The 23,066-nt window shown below is 40.5% G+C and overlaps 1 protein-coding gene across 9 annotated transcripts in view; it reads left to right on the top strand.

The window, feature by feature from the left end:
* The window catches only part of mapk10 (mitogen-activated protein kinase 10), a 49,451-nt gene extending 26,438 nt beyond the window's left edge, over positions 1-23,013 (top strand). For 3 of the 9 annotated variants that reach the window (XM_046867616.1, XM_046867621.1, XM_046867620.1), the window contains exons 7-14: positions 56-221; positions 541-612; positions 6,151-6,333; positions 6,883-7,007; positions 7,557-7,580; positions 9,903-9,966; positions 10,280-10,357; positions 16,373-23,013. In XM_046867616.1, coding sequence (XP_046723572.1) covers positions 56-221; positions 541-612; positions 6,151-6,333; positions 6,883-7,007; positions 7,557-7,580; positions 9,903-9,966; positions 10,280-10,357; positions 16,373-16,515 — 855 coding nt within the window. In that variant the 3' untranslated portion in view covers positions 16,516-23,013. Of the gene's footprint in view, positions 1-55; positions 222-540; positions 613-3,015; positions 3,088-6,150; positions 6,334-6,882; positions 7,008-7,556; positions 7,581-9,902; positions 9,967-10,279; positions 10,387-16,367 lie in introns of all 9 variants that reach the window. The other 6 variants (XM_046867617.1, XM_046867622.1, XM_046867623.1 and 3 more) reach the window with 6 other exon arrangements.
* Positions 23,014-23,066: the final 53 nt, after the last annotated feature.

Here is a 23,066-nt window from a genome sequence, read left to right as displayed (position 1 = left end):
CAAGGATTCTTAGCGAGACCATCTAACTCTAATCTTCCCTTTTCCACTATCGCAGGATTTGAAACCTAGCAATATCGTGGTGAAGTCTGACTGCACGCTCAAGATTCTGGACTTCGGCTTGGCGAGGACCGCCGGGACCAGCTTCATGATGACCCCCTACGTGGTGACCCGCTACTACAGAGCCCCGGAGGTCATTCTGGGAATGGGCTATAAAGAGAACGGTAGGAACCAGGGGAGCGCTAGTGCTGTTTTTTTTATATATGTAAACCTCGACTCTGAGTCAGTGGTCAGGGTATGGATTTTCTGCCATGGTCCGACCCCTGGAGGTCTCTCTAAATTACTGGCTTTAATTAGCAGAATAGTCGTCACTCTCAGGCTTCTCTTCCAAGCTCACTAATGATACCACCAAGCCGATTTAAAATGCTTCAGAGATCTCACTCTAACTTTTTTTTTTTTACTGGTGACCTGCTAATGCTAATTCTAACCTACTGATGACATGCTAACTTTTCATTTCTCCCTTTCCTGCTTCTTTACCTGCAGTGGATATTTGGTCAGTCGGTTGCATTATGGGTGAAATGGTGCGCCATAAAATTCTCTTCCCCGGCCGAGACTGTATCCTTACTCACCAACAAACCAACCACAAATGTTCATTGTTCTCACATGGTGTACCGTGATTAGCGATCTGAGCATTTTAGTGACTCGGTTCTTTGAATCGCTTACATCAAAATGAACAAATCTTTTTTTTTTGAGTCATTTAGTTCACCTTCATAGAGTTTTTGGGAGTCACATGATAAAAAAGAGGAACGACTCGGACCAGAGGACTGAGAGGAGATGAACTATTTAATTCCGTTTCCTGTAAACAACCTGCGGAGATTTTTCGATTCTCTGAACAAATCAGATCGCTCTTCGAGGGGACTCGTTCTTCTGAGTCACATTAAAGACTCGTGTAAAAACGAACGAATCGGTCAGAAACGACCCGTCGCTAACACAAAGATGACGTGATGGAACCATGTTTGTTTGGTGGAGATTTGTATGGTTTAAGTGAAGTTTAAGTGAACATTCTGACCAATTCATTCAATGTTCAGCCGTTTTTTATCCGTCTGTCACACACTATATCCCCAAAAGTATTGGGACACAGCTGTATGTGATTCTTCCACACAATAGACACATGATTGTTTTAGACGTCTTTGAATGCAACATGAGATTCACATAGATCAGGAGACCCAAACCTGTTCCAGCATGAAGATGCCCCTGTGCCCCAATGCAGCTCCATGAAGATGTGCTTTACATGAGTTGGAGTTGAAGATCTCCTGCTATAGAGCTCCAACCCTATTATTAAAATCACACAAATCTCCACAAAAAACTAGTAAAACATCTTCCCAAAGGAGTGGAGCTTATTAATTACTTAGTTGCTTTGATGCATCTTTATAGTACATGTGTGTACTGCCTCTGACTGACTCGTTACTGCCTCATTAAATTCATTTGATCAGATTAATTTATTAACTCTGAAATTAACTCCAGACGCACTTCAGCCTACTGACTTCATTAGCAGCAGTTTATTAGTAGACTTCGTGTATCATCGGCTTCATGCTGTAAAACCTTTGGCTCTTGTTCTTATCTTTCATCAGCTACCAAAAGACCAACAGTTTATTCAAATCCTAATTCTCTAACATCATTCTGTGGTTAGAGCACAATCAGACCATCACACACAGAAGAGAGAAGAGTGTGTAGAGTGAGTCAGTGTCAAAGGATATTCATTTAAGGACAATCAATAAAACATGTCACTGTGTGTGTTAGGAGTGAATTACGAGTGTGTTAGATTACTGCAACTCCTGTCTCCATCCATCCATCCATCCATCCATCCATCCATCCATTTATCCACCAATCCAATCCATCTATCCACCCATCCCATCCATCCATCTACCAATCCATCCACCAATCCATTCATCCATCCACCAATTCATTCATCCATCCACTAATTAATCCATCCATCTATCCATCCATCCATCCATCCATCCACCCATCCATCCATCCATCCATCCACCAATCCATTCATCAATCCACTAATCTATCCATCCATCCATCCATCCACCCATCCATCCATCCATCCATCCATCCACCAATCCATTCATCCATCCAGCCATCCATCCATCCATCCAGCCATCCATCTATCCATCCATTCATCCACTGAACCATTCATTAATCTATCCATTCATCCACCTATCCATCCATCCACCCATCTATCCATCCACCCATCCATTTATCCATTCATCCATTCATCCATCTATCTATATACAAGAACACTATATAAAATGTACAGTCAGCATTATTTAATTTCATACACCTCACGTCGTGCCCCCCATCCCCCACCCCAGCACAATCAGGTGTTATGTACACTGCCCACATTTCACTGACAATAAGATTGACGTGACACTGATGTTGTTGCTGGTTTGCATTGTGTTTTTTTTCCCCTCCTTTTTTCAGCCTGTGATTTGATTAATAAAGTCAGTCCTCGTAGTAGCAGACGGAATCCAGACGACCCACTTGCTGATTATTTCTGCTGTTTATTTATTATTTTCACGTCAGACCGCTCGTGTAGTGTAGCCCACCGCCGGGCGAAACGTGCTAATTATGACCCTGCGTGATTGGGTAATTGCAGGGGCAATACGACGTAATGCAGCATTAAGTGTGTGTGTGTGTGTGTGTGTGTGTGTGTGTGTGTGTGTGTGTGTGTGACTTTTCTGGCTACAAACGAGTACGAGACGTGACTGACTTTTCGCCTGAACTCAGCTTCAGCACTGTTTATGGCAGTAGTTGTGTGATTAGCAGTAGCGTGTGATTAGCAGTAGCGTGTGATTAGCAGTAGCGTGTGATTAGCAGTAGCGTGTGTTAGCGAGCCACTTTTCAGTCAGATCAGGTCGTCATTTGTGAGTGGGTCTGACATGCACGCTAGTCAATCTGTGTGTGTGTGTGTGTGTGTGTGTGTGTGTGTGTGTGTGTGTGTGTGTGATGTAGTGGACATGTGGTCTGTAGGCTGTATCTTTGGAGAGTTGATAAGAGGAAGTGTGCTGTTCCCAGGCACTGATCGTATCCTTCAAACGCACTCAAAAACGTTACTAATAAGCAGCGATTAAGCATGAGTAGGTAATGACAGACCTCCTGGCTAATCTTTCCTACATTTAGCAAATTGCCAAACCTTTTATAAAGAACTTCTTACTACATGCACTTAATGGAAACTTGACCATAAGATTGGTGTGTGCTTCTTCTCAAACATCCCATTCCACATTTACAATAACCTCCACTCTTCAGGGAAGATGTTTCACTGGATCATGTGGAGATTTGTGCTTACTGATGTAGGTGAGAAGGTGTGGAGGTCTGGGGTGCAGTCAGTGTTCACATTCATCCCAAAGGTCTTCAATAGGGTTGGCGCTATAGCAGGAGATCCTCCACATCTCAAGTAAAGCAGATCTTCATGGAGCTTTGTGCACTTTGTGTCATGCTGGAACAGGTTTGTGTCTCCTGGTTCAAGTGAAGGTAGAAGTTTAATGCAGAGATGTCCTGTACAATTGTGTGCCTCCAACTTTGTGCAGTTTGGGGAAGAACCACATATGGCTGGAAAAGTCAGGTGTCCCAATACATTTGGGCGTAAAGTTGATCTATTCTGGTAACAATTTAGCACATTTTCTCACTTCTCTAACCAGAACACATTTAGTGATGGAAGCTCGGATTATCTTAGTGACTCGGTAGTGACTCAAAACGAATATTTTTTAGAGTCATTTCGTTCATTTTGATCATTGAATTTGATCCTTCAACACGTCTCCATACACCAACTTTAACTACAGTTCCAATAATAATAATAATAATAATAATAATAATAATATGACAATGCAGGAACGAATGATGATAAACAGAACAAGTAGCTTAATCTCTCATATCTTCTGGTGCATGTCGTTGGTTCTTTTGTCACGTGACTCCCATAATTATTGTAACAATAATGTGAAAACCTGATCTATTGCATTGTGTAGCGTCCATGGGAGTCACGTGACAAAAATGAACGACTCAGACCAGATCTCCATTCTGTTTCCTGTACATACAGTAACCTACGGAGATTTCACGATGCTTTGCTCACACAGTGGTACATGAACGAATCACTCTTTGAGACGACTCGAGTCACATTAAAGACTCGTTCGTGAACGACTCGTCACTATTCGCATCGTAATACCGTCGATTACAGAGAGATAGCAGCTTATTAACGATACACGGATGCTAGCTGTTTGGTTATTAATGCTAGCTACGCGTGCTTCTTAAATAACTAACTTATATTAGCTACATAATTAAAAAAGTTAACAATGTAACCAATTTAACTAGCGGCTCTAATAAACGATACTGTCTGTCTGTCTGTCTATCGCTAACTTGTAGCTGAATCATTTATAACTGTAATTTTAATTACAAATCTTTTGACCAATACGAATCAAGAATTTATTTGCATTATGCTAGAAATAAAAACGGTTATGGATTGTTCCGGGTAGTTTTATGGATTAAGATACGGATGTAGCTACAATTTACACATCAGGAAGCAGGCAATAAGACGTCATTTTGTGTCATGAGATAAAACGTCGATGTCGATTAAAAGCTCAGAATTACAGTCAGAAAGCCGTCACGTGAAAGACGATGGTGATGACGTCTTTCTGGTTGAGTGCAATTTGTGTGGTGTCTTTACCAGACCGTGTTAGAGAAAGGGACAGAGAGAGAGAGAGAGAGAGAGAGAGAGTGTTCCGGCAGGATGAGGTAATGTGTTCTCGGATGGCCGTGTCATCTGTGGGATCATGGGAAAGAAGGGGAAAAAAAAAACAGTCATGTGACTCCCCAAGGGGAACCGAGCTCCCTGCAGCCGCGCTCTTCTTAGCAACGTATATTCTGGCCTTCTGTTGCTAGGCATCTGCATGGGCACACACACACACACACACACACACACACACACCACTTTGTGTTTCCGTAAAGCAGACATGTTTGTCACACCTTGCCAAAAAAATCCGCCATTTAACAGCAGCAATGTCAGGTGAAGGATTTCTCCCTAAATCTCTCTCTCACTCGTTCATTTTCTCTCTCCCTGCTCCTTCTCTCGCTCTATATCTCCCCCCCCTCCCTCTCACTCTTTCATTCTTTCTCTCTCTGCTCCATATTGAAAGTCCTGAAGGATTCTGAATAACTGTCGGAGCAGAAAACTCGACAAAAAGGTCTCTCTTAAAGAGCCAAAGAAATTAGCAATGCAGATGAAGCCCAGGATAAATGGTACGGAACACTTCTACCCCAACTACGGCAACAGTGCAGGGACATTCATCCACCTGTTTTTATGCAAATTCTGAATTCGGTGCACAAGAAATCCAGACCCGGTGATCACAAGGTCATGGAAAAATGCTCACGGGGGGATCTGGAATGCAGCCACTGTGACGTTCATATTAAAATTTTTGAGAAATAAATACCGGGAATTTTCAAGACTGGAAAGTTTCCATGGAATTAACAGGAATTAATAAGGAATAAACGGTGAATTTACATAATTGCAGGTGAGCCCATAACAGGAAACTTAAATTTCAGTTGAATTTCTACTCTGCTGGGTTTCTGAGGCCACACCCCCTACATGCCCTGACATCATAATATACGTACATTGAAGCAAAATGATACTAACAATTAAACCAAAATCTGTATTTATGTTTATGACACTGTTTATTTCCCCGATTTTCTAATTAATTCCCATACATTCCTGGTAAGTTTTCAACTTAGAATATTTCCCAAATTCCCCAGATAAGGTTCCAATAGAAATTTACTGGGAATTTTCCAAACCTTTGCAACCATAATTGTGACTAGAGAGTATTTGTAAGGGAAATGCTGAGGATGTGTGTTCCAAAGGTTTTGAGGTCAAATCCTTCAGGCTGCAGGATACACAGAGAGCAGATCATTACCTCAGAAGACCTGAAATGTGTTGTTGGAGGTACAGAAGTCTGGCAGCACTGGGCATAAAAAGTGAAAAACAATAAATGCATGATTGAAATATTTCTTCCAGAGGGCTATGAGTCTAGTTAAGAGCTAATGTTCAGAGATTTTTGGTCTTTTTTCGTCTGCCTTTTTCCCCTTAACCGTGATCTTACTCAGACATCGATCAGTGGAATAAGGTGATCGAGCAGCTCGGTACGCCATCGCCCGAGTTCATGAAGAAGCTCCAGCCAACAGTGAGGAACTACGTGGAGAATCGACCTAAATACGCCGGCTTGACCTTCCCCAAGCTGTTCCCCGACTGCCTGTTCCCTGCAGACTCGGAGCACAACAAACTCAAAGGTACGTCTGTGCGACCCCGAGGTTGGCGGTTAACCGTCTGTGGGTGTGAAGCACTCGGAAATACAGGAAGTGGCACAATAAAGGGTTAGTAAAAATACTTTTCTAACAAAACAAAATCAGGTAAATAAACATCTACTCATTTAAAAGTGTGTGAAGGATTTTTTGTTGCTGTTGGAGCACCTTTGAGATATTTATATATCTTCACTCAGGGCCGGATCTCCGTATAGACAGAGCAGGAGATCACCTCCGGGCTACAGGCTTGGATAGTTGGGCCTCCATAATCATAACAAACTTGTAAACTAGTTCACCAATCAGGATAAGTGTTAGACGAGGCTATTAGTCCATTGGATGTATAATAATTGGCGCTCAATAATTGGCATCTGATCTGTCACATTAAGCCAAAAAATAAATTGGATTTGTTTCACCATTGTTGCGCCAGAACCTGTTTAAAAAAATGCAGAAAATACGGTAAATTGATGCGCTGGACCACAATAGCACCACGTCCTATAGTGTGTTCTCTAACATCTCTTCCTCTCTGTGTCTCCACAGCCAGTCAGGCCAGGGATCTTCTTTCTAAAATGCTGATCATTGATCCTGCTAAACGGATATCGGTGGACGAGGCTCTGCAGCACCCCTACATCAACGTGTGGTACGATCCGTCTGAGGTGGAGGCGGTGAGTATCACTTCCACTCAGGATTATCGATCGGCAAACAAGGAGTCATGCGTAGCTCGGTTATTTGACCCGACGTCCTCAAGACAGAACAGTGGGACGATTTTTACATCAACTAGCAACGCATTCCAGCAGCACAAAAAACATGACTATCTAGCTATATTTTAAGGAAGAAACACTTATTAGCACGAATAAGCGTTCGGTTGTTTGCACACAGATTGCTAGGATTCTTTTCTTTCATTACAAACGTTGCTTTAATCAATTTTTGTTGTCTATAATCAAATGTCACAGTGAAAGTCAGCTTTACTGCAAACAAGCTGGGAAAGTGGAGACGGAGAGCGGCTCGGGTTTGACCCGAGCCAGAGATTCGTCTTTTCTTTATTTCTTCGTGTCGTAACTTGTAGAAAAACGAACGCCGCGTGAACTCTGGCTTTTATTATTTATGTACCATCACATTTAATGAACATACAGTTAATAGAAATCTAACAGAATTGAACTCATCTGTTTGACTCTTCTCTCCCCTTCTCCACTGTCACACTTTCACTGATGAAGGCCAAAGATCTTCAGATATCCATGGTAAATAATATTTTTGGTCCAAAAATTCCCTCTGCACCCACAAACCTCTTTCATCTCCAACAGATTTTTTGACACAGGCAACATTCAAGAACCGACAAAACAGAGTGAATATGTTCTGAAAATCCTGCCCCTGGTGGGAATTTAAGTACCGCCATCGTTTACATACTCTTCACATGGACACGTTAGGGGTGGTTGCCATGGTGATCATGGATATAAAATGCTCAGAAGCATTTGAAAAGGAGAAAAAACCCCCACACATACCAAAGATAAATGTCAGCGTCTTCCTGTCCAGCATAGCGTAACCGAGGTCACACGTCTGGCATCATTCAAGGTGATCTGGAGTTGTTTTTTGTGTATTTTTCATGGATCATCCAGCACCTTTTACTCTTCGTGTCAGGAGATATAAGACTCCTACTCTGATTCTCCTACGCTCGCTAACATTTCAAAAGTTCAGCCTCATACTCTCAATTTCTTTCTTCTACATTCATCATCAAAATCTGATCTGAATATTATATACTATCAAAAAACAACCAGTGTTTTTCAACAAACATCAGTTCTTAAAAAAAAAACCTTCTCCATTTAACACCACTATTTACCACCGTTCACCATCAACAACCACCATTTCTTATCAAGCTCTGACAATACCCCAACAAACACTGACAATCTATTAAAACATCAGCATTATCCATCAAAACCAATATTTTCCAAGAAACTTCTATATCAAACACCAGCTCTCACCATCAAAACCACCATTCACCATCAAACACCAGCCCTCACCATTAAACACCAGCCCTCACCATCAAAACCACCATTCACCATCAAACACCAGCCCTCACCATTAAACACCAGCCCTCACCATCAAACACCAGCTCTCACCATCAAACACCAGCATTCACCATCAAACACCACCATTCACCATCAAACACCAGCCCTCACCTATTAAAACCACCATTCACCATCAAACACCAGCCCTCACCATCAAAACCACCATTCATCATCAAACACCAGCCCTCACCATCAAACACCAGCCCTCACCTTAAAAATCACCATTCACCATCAAACACCAGCCCTCACCATCAAAACCACCATTCATCATCAAACACCAGCCCTTACCATCAAACTCCAGCCCTCACCATCAAACACCAGCCCTCACCTTAAAAATCACCATTCACCATCAAACACCGCCCTCACCATCAAACACCAGCATTCATCATAAAACACCAGCCCTCACCATCAAAAATCACCATTCACTATCAAACACCAGCCCTCACCATCAAACACCAGCCCTCACCATCAAAAATCACCATTCACCATCAAACACCAGCCCTCACCATCAAACACCAGCCCTCACCATCAAAAATCACCATTCACCATCAAACACCAGCCCTCACCATCAAACACCAGCCCTCACCTTAAAAATCACTATTCACCATCAAACACCAGCATTCATCATAAAAACACCAGCCCTCACCATCAAACACCAGCCCTCACCATCAAAAAATCACCATTCACCATCAAACACCAGCCCTCACCATCATACACCAGCCCTCACCTTAAAAATCACTATTCACCATCAAACACCAGCATTCATCATAAAAACACCAGCCCTCACCATCAGACACCAGCCCTCACCATCAAACACCAGCATTCATCATCAAACACCAGCTCTCACCATCAAACACCAACATTCTCTAAAAAACACCACCAGTAACTACACCAATAAACCCAAATTCCCTGCGATTACCACCATCTACTTTATCAGATAAGGACACGGGTGGAAAGATGGAAAGTCCTACCTGCTTCTGGTAGCGGTTCCTTTTGCTTTGAGCCAAGTTGATCTTTGACCCATGAATTTACAAGCTTTAGTCTTGTGAACCAATAGAAAACAAGTGGGCGGGGCAATAGATTCTTATTCATTATTTAGGATAATTTTTTTTAACCTTTTTTTTTTTTTTTTTCTGTCTGTCTGAACTTCTTTATTACAGACTCAAACCAACACATGATATATGAAAAATGTATCTTTTGTAAATGGACTGTATAAAAGTTAAAGCATGGTGTCTCTCAAGGTCACAAATAACCATCACGTGACAATCAACAACTTTTTTTTTCGATTTGATTATTAGCATAAAATCCTGCTTTGATTTCGTGACTAGCGCTCTGCTAGAGATTTGATTTAAGCTCCGCCTCCTTTATTATTTTTTTTAAGATAAGAAATGTGTAGTATGTATTGGAGATCGTATGAATATGTGCTGCATCACACCGTCATTTCAAACGCCATTGACCTTGTGGTCTTCTCCATGTTTTTTTTTTCTTTCTCTTCAGCCTCCTCCTCAGATCTATGACAAGCAGCTGGATGAGAGAGAACATTCCATCGACGAGTGGAAAGGTAAAACCCCGTAATCCGCTCCAGATTCAGATCCGCTCCTGTAATCCCTCCGAGATCTGGTTAATCACGCCGGAATTTCAGATCGGGATTAAATCTCTGCCTTTTTTTTCTTTTTCTTTTTAATCGCACTGTAACGCATTAAAGAAGAGATCAGAACATCAGCACCACTCAGTCTGTGTGGAATCATCTGGAATTATACACGATAAATATGCAGTAGTGCTGAGGCCGGATATGGAAACCTGGATTATTCTGCAATCTGGAAAAAATCATTCACGTATTTCTCTTTCTCTCTTTTTCTCTTTCCCTCTCCCAGAGCTGATCTATAAAGAAGTGATGAACTTTGAGGAGCGGACGAAGAACGGCGTGGTGAAGGGACAGCCTTCTCCTTCAGGTACTCTCACTGCATAGCCTAAGCTCTCTGTAAGTGCTGCTTCTCACGCTCCTTCTCCTCGTTCTCCTTATCGTCTCTCCATCCTGTCCATCCCATCCCTCCATCCGTCTTTCTCAGCGGTTTCTGCGTTCAGATTAAACCCCATTATTCCAACTCGCCGTTTAACTGAATGAACGAAATAAACTAAATAAATTTGTGTTTAAATCTCAGGGTTTTTTCTGCTCGTAGGAAACCAGGTGGTGTCGTTCCGTGATGTTGTTCCGTCTAAAGCATGTTAGATGTTTGATAAATAATATCTACCAGTGGTTCCCCAATCCATCAGTGTTTATTAGAAAATCAAGCCAGTAAATGCTCATTTGAAGGTTTATCGATCGCATCTTCAACAAAAAGAACTTCTCCATTCTGATTGGTTTAGAAGGTATTGGTTTATTTTTGCTAGAACAGCTTGGAGAGCAACAGTTCCACTTTATACACTGTATAAACAAAAGTATTGGGACACCTTTTTTAGCTAATTGTATTTCTTCCGCAAAAAAAAAAAACGTCTCTACGACTAGGAGACCCAAACCTGTTTCAGCATGATAATGTCCATTGGTTGGAAGATGTAGAAGATCTCCTGCTATAGAGCTCCAACCCTATTAAACACAGCAAATGGAGACTACATGTGTAATGTTCATGAAGATACCAATTTTATGCTCAGGTGTCCACAAACTTTTGTCTATATAGTGTATGAGGCTAACAGAGCTAACAAACGTCTCCAGATCCAGTTCTTCACTTGTGATTTGGGACACGCTGGAACTCCTTGTCCTTTGTGCCAATGAGTAAAACTTCACCATGTAGCTGATCGCTGTGGCGTTAATGAAGGCGGCCATCTTGGATAACCAGACCCAAGATCTCTTTATTATCATTTCACTTGGAAAAGTCGTGGAGAAAAAAAGGGTTTCATAATGTCCGCCACCATAACAGTACATGATGAAGTGGATGTGATGTCCTTGTGAACTGAACACACACACTCACTCACACACACACACACACACACACACACACACACACACACACACACACACACTAACCAAGACCATTCATTCACTTGTTCATTTTGTTCGAGCCTTTAACATGACTCAGAAAAAAAAAATCGTTTCAAAGAGTGATACATTCAAAGCATCACAAAGTCTCTGTAGGTTGTGTACAGGAAACAGAATGGTGTAGATGTTCTCATGAGTTCTCATGAGTTCTCTGGTCCGAGTCGTTCCTTCTTTTGTCATGTGACTCCCATAGACGCTACACAATGAGGGTTTTTTTTGTCCGAATCTTGACATAATTGTTACAATAATTATGGGAGTCACATGTCAGAAGACGACACAGACCAGAAGATATGAGAGATGAAGCTACTCATTCGTCCTCAGCTGCATTGTCATGTTATCATTATTGGAACTGTAGTTGAAGTTAGTGTATGTAGACGTGTTGGAGGATCTGCTTATTGAAAATGTAACGTTTGATTTGATTTCTGATCAAAATGAACGAAATGACTCCAAAAAAGATTCAAAATCACTAAAAGGATCTGAACTTCACATCACTGATTCATTCATCTATCATTTGTCATGAACAGGTTTCTATTTTCCACTTTATTGTTATTAAAATTCAGGATTTTAATTTTTTAGGACTAGATTAGATTAGATTAGATTTTAGATTATTGCTTGCATGTTTATTCATGACCCCTAGGGGTTTTTTGTGTGTTTTTTTTACAAGTTTATTTTGACTTTATATCTGCACTGCATTTTATTTTGGACACATTTTCGGTCAATTGTAATTACCAGCCTGCGTTTTCTCTCATGTCCTGAAGGGGGCGGTGTTTCGTTTTGAGCAGGATGCATTATTTCTTGGCTGCTTTCCAAACGGCTGCAGTGCTGCAGGAAAAGAAGATATTTGGTGTCTCATTGTTCAGCTCAGATAGACTTTACATCCGTCCTCGTTCTCACTCTCTCTGTCACAATACGGAGGCTGTACAGGCACATAACAATTTCATCTTCCTTTCTTTAAAATCCACCATCAGTATCTTCAGTATGGGTCTCACTGCCTGTCTCACTCCCTCAATCCCCCATCACCCCACCTTTAATTAAGCAGATGGATGGTGCTTGTGCTGAGGCGAGCAGACGCATTGCAGCTCGACAGCTCCGGTGTGCCGGTGGTTTCACTGCAGCGTTCAGGCTCAGATTGACCATGTCGTTTCTCTCACAGCAAAAAATTTATCAAAAATTAAATCTCTCTCTCTTAGGAAGTGAAATGTCTATCGATCCACACTTTATGGACAAGTTTGTGGACATTAGCTTCTTTCTGAACATCCCATTGCACCTTTAGTCTCCATTTGCTGTTCTAATAAGCTCCACTCTTCTGGGAAGATGTTCCACTAGATCTTGTGGATATTTGTGCTTTTTCAGCCACTTAGTAAAGTCAGGTACTGATGTGGGTGAGGTGAGGAGGCCTGGGGTGCAGTCAGCACTCACATTTATCACGTTGAATAGTGTTGGATCTCTATAGCAGGAGATCTTCCACTCCAGATCATGGAAAGCAGATCTTTATGGAGGTTTCAGGTCTCCTGTTTCAAGCGAAGGGAAAATTTCATGCTGCATCCAAAGATGTTCTGTACAATTTAATTCGTTTTTAATTAGTTTGTTCCTGGTAATTGTCAGTTTGTCCCCAACGATTGAGCGAGGAAGAAACCTTGAGAGGAACCAGACTCAAAAACGGAACCCATCCTCCTCCTCCTCAGGTCCTCATGTCCATACATTTAACCGATTGTCCTAATATTTATATTTACATCAGCAAAAAACTCTGTTGAGAGGAATTACAGCACGCTTGTTAAATATAAACAGAGACAGTAGAAACAGGGAGAAAGTGATAGATGTTGAAGTGTTTTAGGAAGATGAAGGTCTTCACCCATCGCTTGAAGGTGACAGTCAGTGACTCAGCTGATCGGACGTCTAGGTGAAGTTGATTCCACCACCTTGGTGCCAGAACAGTGAAGAGTCTTGATGTATACCTCCCTCTCCCCCTGAGAGAAGGTGGGACCAGGTGAGCAGTGCTAGAAGATCTCAGGCAGTGTGGTGCAGTGTGAGGTTTTTGAGAAGAACCGCACATGGCTGGAAAATTCTCCTGTCTCAGCGTTTCGTTTACTGTGTCGGTTTCACAAACACGGTCGCTTGAGGCTCTGACGGCACCGAGGCTAAATGATCTTCTGGATCCCCTCTGGTGTCGGTTCTGCCTCGAGTGTTGCCCCTGATGATTCCCCGGCGTCTGCGTAACGATCCTGAAGCACACAGCTGAAACTGAAGCCTCTCATAAATTCCATGTTGATATCCTTGTGAGCTGCATCAGCGTGTCCCTCACGGCGCAGGACTCATAAACCGCAGATTTATGTTGTGTTCCGCTCGTGCACGTTCTCCACACGCCTTCCTGAGTTCACCAGAAATGTGGAGTAAAACCAGGCGCATTTATTCACCTCAATTCATTTCAGTGTTTATTTGTGTAGTGCTTAACAGTGAACATTGTCCCAAAGCAGCTTTACAGAAATAAATTAACTGCAATTAAGCTTCATAAACGTATCCCTAATAAACGAGGTGATGATGCTGAGGGAAGAAACCTCGAGAGGAACCAGGGAACCTCATCCTTAACACCTAAAGTCCATTCGTTACAGTTCCATCAGTGTTGAGGTTCTCGTCTGTTCACTGATGGACACATGAATGCAGGATGGTTCATGGCAGCTGTAATCCTGAGCCTCTGTAGAAAACTTTAGTCCAAATCATGGTTCTTAAACCCACCACAGAAACCTCATGGATCTTCAGGCTGGTTATGTGGAGTTTATACTTCATCCAAAGTATGTTATTAAGTATATTTTTGTGATTGATTGATTTTTTTAAAATCTCAATTTATTAATTAATTTCTTTATTTATTCACATTTATTTATTTCAAACGTTTATTTATTGATTGATTTATTAATTCGTTATTTTACAGTTTATTGTTTTGCCATTCGTTTGTAGGTCCGCATTTATTTGTTCGTTTGTTTAGAAACGCTGACGTATTTGTATGATGAGTGAATTAATATGCAGAAAAACCTGCGACTTGCAGCCACTCGTGCTGCTGTTCTAGACAATTAATCAACATCCTCCAGCCAATCAGAAGAAAGAATTCAGACTCGTGCTGCTGTTCTAGACAATTAATCAACATCCTCCAGCCAATCAGAAGAAAGAATTCAGACTCGTGCTGCTGTTCTAGACAATTAATCAACATCCTCCAGCCAATCAGTAGAAAGAATTCAGACTCGTGCTGCTGTTCTAGACAATTCATCAACATCCTCCAGCTAATCAGAAGAAAGAATTCAGTATCCATTTAACACTAATTTATTATTACTATTAAATATAATATTAAACTATTGATACCAAATACTGTACTATTAATAATAAACTGATAAAATCTCATTTGAATTTAAATGTTAAATTCAGAATTAATGATCAAAGAGAACAAACAGGAAGTCCCACCTGCGTAGCAGCGTTTAGCAGCTCCTTCATTTTGTTTCAATAACAAAACGATTTTTAATACAGTTTTTAACGCTAAACACACGATTCACGAAACACACACATGCTGCAATCTAACAGTCCATCAGCTCCATCTAGTGTCTCAGTGCCTCCTCAGGAAGCTCCATTTTAGTGATCGAGGGGATCCAGGATGAGTCAATCTGTTCGCTCTTAAACAGATTGTCAAGAGATACAAGACAAGGAAATTCATATTCATATTCATCTGTCATAAGATAAATATGAATATGAATTTCCATGTCTTTTTTTATACTACAGATCAAAAGGTTTTTGATGCCGCACTTGTTTATCACAACAATTAAAACGCATGTAGAGACACGTCACCTGACCATAAGTCTTCCCTTCCTTATAAAATCAGGATTAAAATTAAATATCAGACATAAAAACAGTTTGTATCAGTCGTTCATCACATCATCGAGTTTTACACTTTTGGAAATGTCCGTACATCTGCAGCCCTGAAGCTTTTTAGGATCATATTGCGAGGCCTCGTTACAGTTCGAGCAAATTGGGGCGTTTACAGAATATTTATTTAGTAGCAAATCCCACGTGGGTTTCTGTGATCTCGTGTGCAGAACAGTGCAGATGCCACGGGGAAGAAGTCCATGCTGGTCAAACTAACTCAGGCAGACAACAAGTATTAAAAAAATGTTCATTTGATCACAAATAATGCTCAGATCATTTGTGAGGAAACACGATGTGTCATGAGACACGTCACCCAGTCACGTGTTTTTCCTCTTCCATCTTATGCAGCATCTTTTTTTAGTTTAGTTTGCTGAGCAAATGTTTTTACTCTCAAGTTTGACCCTGCAGCCTTCAGGAAAGTATAGTCAAGTCAAGTCAAGTCAAGTCAAGTCAAGTTTATTTCTATTGGGCTTTTCACAACAGACATTGTCCCAAAGCAGCTTTACAGAAATCAACAGTGAAGGTGAATGGTGTGTATTTATCCCTGATGAACAGCCATGGTGACTGTGGCAGGAAAAACTCCCTTAGATGTTATGAGGAAGAAACCTTGAGAGGAACCAGACTCAAAAGGGAACCTCATCCTCATTTGTGAGACCTCGTTACAGTTCCAGCGAATTAGCATATATACGTTTGTAAAAATTGGAAATATATGTATGTAGCTCCTTTTGCATGATGCCACAACCTTCATATGATGTTAAAAGTGTTTCTGGGGACAGGAGGGGAAGATCAGCGCAGACGACACTTTCCTGCCACATGATGCAGGTTTCAGGAGAAGTGCATGCTAACTAACCTACTCAAAACAAATGTTCATTTCATCACAAAACATTAACCACATTTGTGCGGAAAAGTGAAACACCATGAAACCCAACCCCGTCTTCCCTCCACCACCTCATGATTCTCTGCTCTTTTTTTTTTATAATTAATGCTATAACCATTTCCTTCTCTCCGCTCCTTCCCCGTAGCACAGGTGCAGCCGTGAACAGCAGCGAAAGCCTCCCTCCATCCTCGTCCGTCAACGACATCTCGTCAATGAGCACCGACCAGACCCTGGCCTCCGACACGGACAGCAGCCTGGAGACCTCGGCCGGGCCGCTCGGCTGCTGCAGGTGACTAACCGCCTGCCTGCGCAACCCCGCCTTCTTCAGGAGGTGATCCCAAATGAGTTCACTCCAAAAAATACAAAATAATACACGTCTATCCGACACCTGACGCCGATCTGATCCACTGCTCTGCAAATTAAAAAAAAAGCACTGTAATCCTCGGATTGGATCCTGTTAAACGATAAATTTAGGAGTAACGGAATCGGTCGATAAACGAATAAATAAATAAACGAATAAAGCCTGCATTATTGTTCAAAGCAAACTAAGCAAATGGAAAAAAAATGGATGCTGATGTATGTGTATATTTATGAATCCCTCACTAGTTGCTTTGCTTTATATCCCCTTCATACGGCATCTGATGACCCCCGACGACCCCCAATAATGTAATAATGCTTAACGAGGCGTGTCTGTGAAGTGTACGTGAACACGTTTCCCTGGATGATCCCGAATAAACCGCAAGCTTTCTGTGCTCCTTCAGTAGATGTGGCAAGGTGGGCTTTCATCTTTCTCACATTTCAATAATACGGTAGAGAAATATCGTTTCCCCAACTTTTTTTTTTCAGATCTTTTGAACATGCCAAATGTACCCTAAATATGTTTCTTGACCTTAATATGCCCCCCCCCCCGATTTCTTGTATATATGTAATTCTGTACAGCTGCAAGGCATGAATGGGACTGACGGCCAGTATCGGGAGTTGTCTTGCGCACCTTGCCACATCATCGCTTTGACCTTTAGTTGCCCTTGCCTGTAGTCTTCTTGCATGACTGGAGAATAAAAACAAGAACAAAAAAATAGACATAACCCAGTATATTTGTATACCACATAATAAATCGAAAAAAAAAAGTCTGCTGGAAGCTGACAGGAAGGTGTGGAGCTTTGGGTTCTGCCGGAAGCCATTGCAAGGGAACAAATACCGTTACACGTAAACGTCCATCAGGGTTTGTGAGGATTGCAGTTTCTACACCGACCTCCATTTATTCACTCGGGTTCAGTTTTTCACCAGTGAGTCGATGCAGTAACTTCAGAACCGTTTCTGTTGTAAATGCATCGTATAAATGATTCAGGAAAGGCAATTAAACTTCAGCGAAATGCGCGCGCACTACAGTGAACTCGCTTTCCGCCTAAAATCGTCTCCCTGTTTTCTTTCCCCTTAGGATGTTTTTTTGAAGGTTCTCAGGGTGAAAGCGTCGCCCAGGCAGCCCCGACTCTCCATTCTAATTAATTCTTCACTCCTCAGAGCGCGTCTCGAGCTCACGACGAGCATGCGCTGAGATCGAAACACATCCACGGTTGCTGCTTTGCATGTCGTTCCCTGACCTCCGAAACCTCGGGTCGGTTCACTCACGGCCGTTTTTCTTTGCATGTTCAGGAACGGGATGTTTTGTTTTTTTCAGCTGTGTGTCGACGATACCTCATTGTTGTGCATTTGATTCTAATCCTGGTTTTTGCGTTCCCGCCCCACATCCGTCCAACTTTATGTTTTGTTTTGTCTGAATGGAATCCAAATGGACTTACTACCTAAAGCGAGGAAATAAAGTGAGCTTTTAGTTATTAAACGCATGCGTTTGCCTGAATTCGGTTAGTGCCTTTGAAATAATGCAGTTTCCTCTTATTTATCCAAAAATCATTGACGCAGTGAAGCCTGGAGGAAGTTTGCGCGAGGTTGCACAGGCAGTGGCTTTGTCACAATTTGAACATTGCAGGTAATTTCCGAGTTGTCGTACGCTGGCGGTGCCTGGTTTGTCGGGTCTCTTCCTTCTTCTAACCTCTTTGTCTAAAGTATGCACATAATCACCAGATCACGAAAAAAACACACCCTCCGCCCCCTCCCCCGTCCTTTGAAAAAAAAAAAAACGAAAAAAAACGAATGAACCCTGACATATAATTGTTGCATTTCTAAATAACGTATTGTAAATGAAACCTCGACCTCCTTTACTCACGCGCCTGATGTTTTATCTTTTGGTTTTAGGTTAATGATAAGCCTTATTCGAATAATAAATGAAGTACACAGTAAACGATGGATCATATAATTTTTGGTTTTGTACCTGTACTTGTCTGATTTGACCTGTGTACCGAATCATTCAATAAAGGAATGAAACGCATATATTTATAGATATATATTTTTTTTGTTTGCTTACCGAATGTTAAAGTGATTCGAGACATTTCTGATTCCTGTTTTACATGTAACGTCACTGTATCACATGGTGAACCTGCATTCTGTACAGGACCTGCTGGTGATATCTGTACTCAGCTGAAATAAAGCCTGGCCAGGACTTACAGTAATGGAAATCAGATGTAATCTAAGTCAATGGCTTTGTAATGCAAAGGAACGCGATAATTACGTCGTAGCCGGAATTGAGTAAACTTGTGAGATTGACGAATCACAACCATTACAGAGGAACATAAGGAAAAAAGATAATAAACCATGATATACTAAAAAATATTGAAAGAGATAATTATCTTACTGGAGGGTTGTACCATGAAGGACTGAGATAATCAGGATAATCAGGAATTTACAATTACTGTAAATAGTAGCCAAGACGTACTAAAGTATGGGAATAAGATGATTTAGAACCATGAATAAATGAGATGATTAGGCCATGACCTTGATATAGTAAATAAAGGGAATGAAATAAATAATTAATGGCTACTACATAACAACTTGATTGGATGAGATAATTACTGGAGGTCGTAACCATGACTACCACGAGGGAGTGATTTAATCAGGCCATGACCTTGATATAGTAAATAAAGGGAATAAGATGAATAAATCATGCAACGTGAAGAAATGAGATAAATGTGATAATTAGGTCATGGCCTTGATTTATTATGGAAAAAAGATAATGAAGTCATGGACAGGATTCCAAACTGTGAATAAATGAAATCAATAAATCATAAATACTACTTTGCAGCATGAGTAAATGAGATTATTTTGTAGCTATTACTTAATACCATGAAAAAACAAGATGATTAGGTTATGACCTTGATTTAGCATTTACATTAATCCTGTAGGTGTACAAGAGGGTTAGAGCTCTACAGTAGGAGATCTTTCAGTCCAACCCATGTATAGCAGATCCTCATGGAGCTGGCTTTGTGCACAGGGCATCGTCATGCTGGAACAGGTTTGGGTCCACATACTGTATAAAGATGTCCTGTGCAATTGAGTGCCTCTAAATTTCAGTTTGGAGTTTGCTCTACATTTGTCCCAATACTTTTGGCCACACAGTATACACAAACAATTATCTGCTTCTTGCTCATTACTAAGTCATGGCTAGGCATTATTTTTATGACGTGGGGATGTAACCAGGTAGAGGGTCCATAAATTTGTTCTGGCCTTAACACTAAACCCTGAGGAACACCTACAATAATCATTCAATTCTTTTTTTTAATATTTTCTTCTCAGTACTGTGTATGCAGAATGTTTACTTTTTTAAAAAGAGTCACATTGCGTATATACCTAGGCTTTAACTTTTAACTTACTATCTATTAAACCCATTTTACCATGTTATTTTACCCGGAAAGGCCACTACGGTTGACCTGCCCTGACCCATGTACCTTAACAAGACATGTTTTAGGTTTTCTTTCTTTATTATTTTTTGGGTTGAAAAGTTTGGGACTTTAACATTTCAAAATTTGAATAGGGCTCGACAGCAAACCCTGAGGAATCCCTAAGAAATGTATTATTTGTTATTATATCCTTTTCTTCTTCCTGCCACTCTGTGAGTGTGTGTGTGTGTGTGTGTGTGTGTGTGTGTGTGTGTGTGTGTGTGGCCAACCAAACATAATATTCCTCAATTGATTTTCAACAGATAAATGGCACCTCTGGTACACATTGACTGTAATTACAGAATTACCTCTCCAACACCATTCACACAATCACAATTTTTATATTTGCATAACAAATCATTTTTATTTTATTTTTGATGTAAAGACTGATATCCGAAACAGACTCTGATACTTGAGTGCCGACATTTTCGCTCTTTCCGCAAATAGAAAAACACAACGACGTGAATATGATCACACTGTGAGGGGGTCAGGGGGGTCTCCAGGCTATTAATAAAACACTTTTACAACAGGGTGCATGCGCATACGCACACACACACACACACACACACACACACACACACACACACACACACACACACACACACACACACACACACACACACAACATATAGTAGCGTTCATATTTCAATTGTAACTAGAAGTAAGTTGTTCCACCGTGTATTTTGCTTCGATTCATAAGATCAGGACGAGACGGATGTGGTGCGCCGCTGCCATGTATTTTTTACAATCTATTTTCCGAAACATGAGCTGTATATACACACACACACACACACACACACACACACACACACACACACATAAATATCAAGGTCAGAAACAGGGTTGATTCTGATATTTTTCTTTTCTCTCTCTTTTTTTTTTTTTTAATCTCTTCAAAACTGGTGCCACAATTATGATTCTGTGTCGAATTTCGAAATATATGTGAACATCCTGTAAAATTTGAAAAAGAAATATGTATCGTGTGTGAGAAACCTTAAAGCTAAAATCTGAGATTTATTTATTCCTTGGATTTTGTCCCCATTTGTATGTTAGCGTGTATTGGACGATGTTTGGTCTGGACTTTTTTTTTCCTCAGAAATGTCTCCAGAAATCTAAAACAGTATCGTGATTAACATCATAAAATGTGTTTTTTTTTCTCTTTTATTTCATTTATGCTGCTTTATATTCATTTAAAAGAAACGCCTGATCAATCCTGAATTGAGAGCTGAGATTTTTACAGATACACAGGAGAAACAATTGGCTTTAGTTGTACCTTAATGCGCCGAACATGTTTATCTGGAAGTTTTTTATTTAACCCGGAAAAACCATCTAATGGAATCATGGTCCTGATTGATTTATTTTCAAGTACACAATTCTGGGTTCTTTCCCTCAGACGTTAGTGCTGCGCTGTATAGACATTTTCAGAACTTTGTTTGGTGTTTCAGTGCTTTTACATTAAAACGTATATGATTTTGCAACGCATTTGTTAAGACTGATAAATATTACAGTTGAACAAAGCAAAAAAAAATAAACCAGTCACACTTTATATTAATAATCTGTCCAATTGAAAGCAGGTAATCCTCCTGCAGAGCGCATTTGCACAGTTACACACAGATTACAGCAATAAATCTCGAGGAATTACGTATAAAACATGAGTCAGGTTATTTGATTTACAGAATAAAAGTCGACTCTTTAAGCTCGTTGTTTGACTTGCGATCAAAACGTTCTAATGAAACCAAACCAAATCGCTTCAGTTTGATTCAGTAAATCAATTTCAGTATATTTGCAGCTTGTATTTGTGAGTCGACTCACTACATGTATCTCGCTATAAAGTTACATATGCGCTATAAAGGCAAACGTGTGTTTACACCTGGCCATCAGATTGGTATGTGCTTCTTTTAGAACATCCCATTCCACATTTAGTGCCATTTTCTCTTTTCTGGCAAGATGTAGAATTAGGGTGTGATCACATTTATCCTAAAGATGCTCAATAACTCTATCGCAGGAGATCTTCCACACACTTCCAAAACATGAAAAGCAGATCTTCATGGAGCTGGCTTTGTGCACAGGAGCATTGCCATGCTGGAGCAGGTTTTTGGTTCTCCTAGTTAAAGGGAATTTTTTAATGCTCCTGCAGCAAAAGGCATCTTATACAATCATGTAACTTTAATTACCTTTAAAATTGTGGTTACAGTTTGGGGAAGAACAACATCTGGTTGGAAAAATGAGACGTCTCAATGATGCGTTGATGTGGTCTGTTCGTAACCGTGCGCAAACATTTAGAAGTGTATATATTTTCAGTGTGGACACAGTTTACAGAATTCTGTTGAATTATGTATATAATATAAAGTGTAACTCGTTTTTCCTGTTCAAATGTCACTTAAATTAAAAAATCGCATTAAAAAAACACAAAAATACCATTTAAATTTTTCTGATTTTTCTGATGTGTTTACTGGTGAAGGATTCATTTTCTGGATTAATTTCTGATCCAATAAATTTTTGTTAGTTTATACTGTGCACCAAACAGAGTGTCAGCGACATGAAGAAAAAATAATAAAAAAAAAAAAACGGGGGAATGAAATGGAGGTCAACAAGCAACACAGCAATACAGACAGCACTAATCACAACGTACGTGTGCGGTTGTTCTGGGAACGTAACAACTCTCACGTGATCTAATTTCTTGGAGAAAATCTTTTTCTCTCTTTCTGACTATTTGCTGTTCAGATTTGTCATAAGGATGAATCTAAATGCATTTTTTCATTTTCTTGTTAAAATCGAATTAATATACAAACTTATAAAGGGGACAAAAAAAAAATTGTGGCATTTAGATCATAAAAATCATGGAACACGCGGGAAAAAAAAACACAAAGCGCTGTTAGCGCTCCACATTCGAAAGGTAATCTATGTATAAATTAAATATGTGTATGTGGTTGAAAATAAACACTTCCTTTGACCCTGGAACTGAAGGCTTCCTTTCTTGACTTGTCCATGTCACTTTTTTTACACTCGGATAT

The sequence above is a fragment of the Silurus meridionalis genome, chromosome 15, assembly GCF_014805685.1.
Source record: "Silurus meridionalis isolate SWU-2019-XX chromosome 15, ASM1480568v1, whole genome shotgun sequence".
Lineage (NCBI taxonomy): Eukaryota > Metazoa > Chordata > Actinopteri > Siluriformes > Siluridae > Silurus > Silurus meridionalis.
Note: the sequence above shows the minus strand (reverse complement) of the source record. Positions and strands in the feature narration are given on the sequence as shown.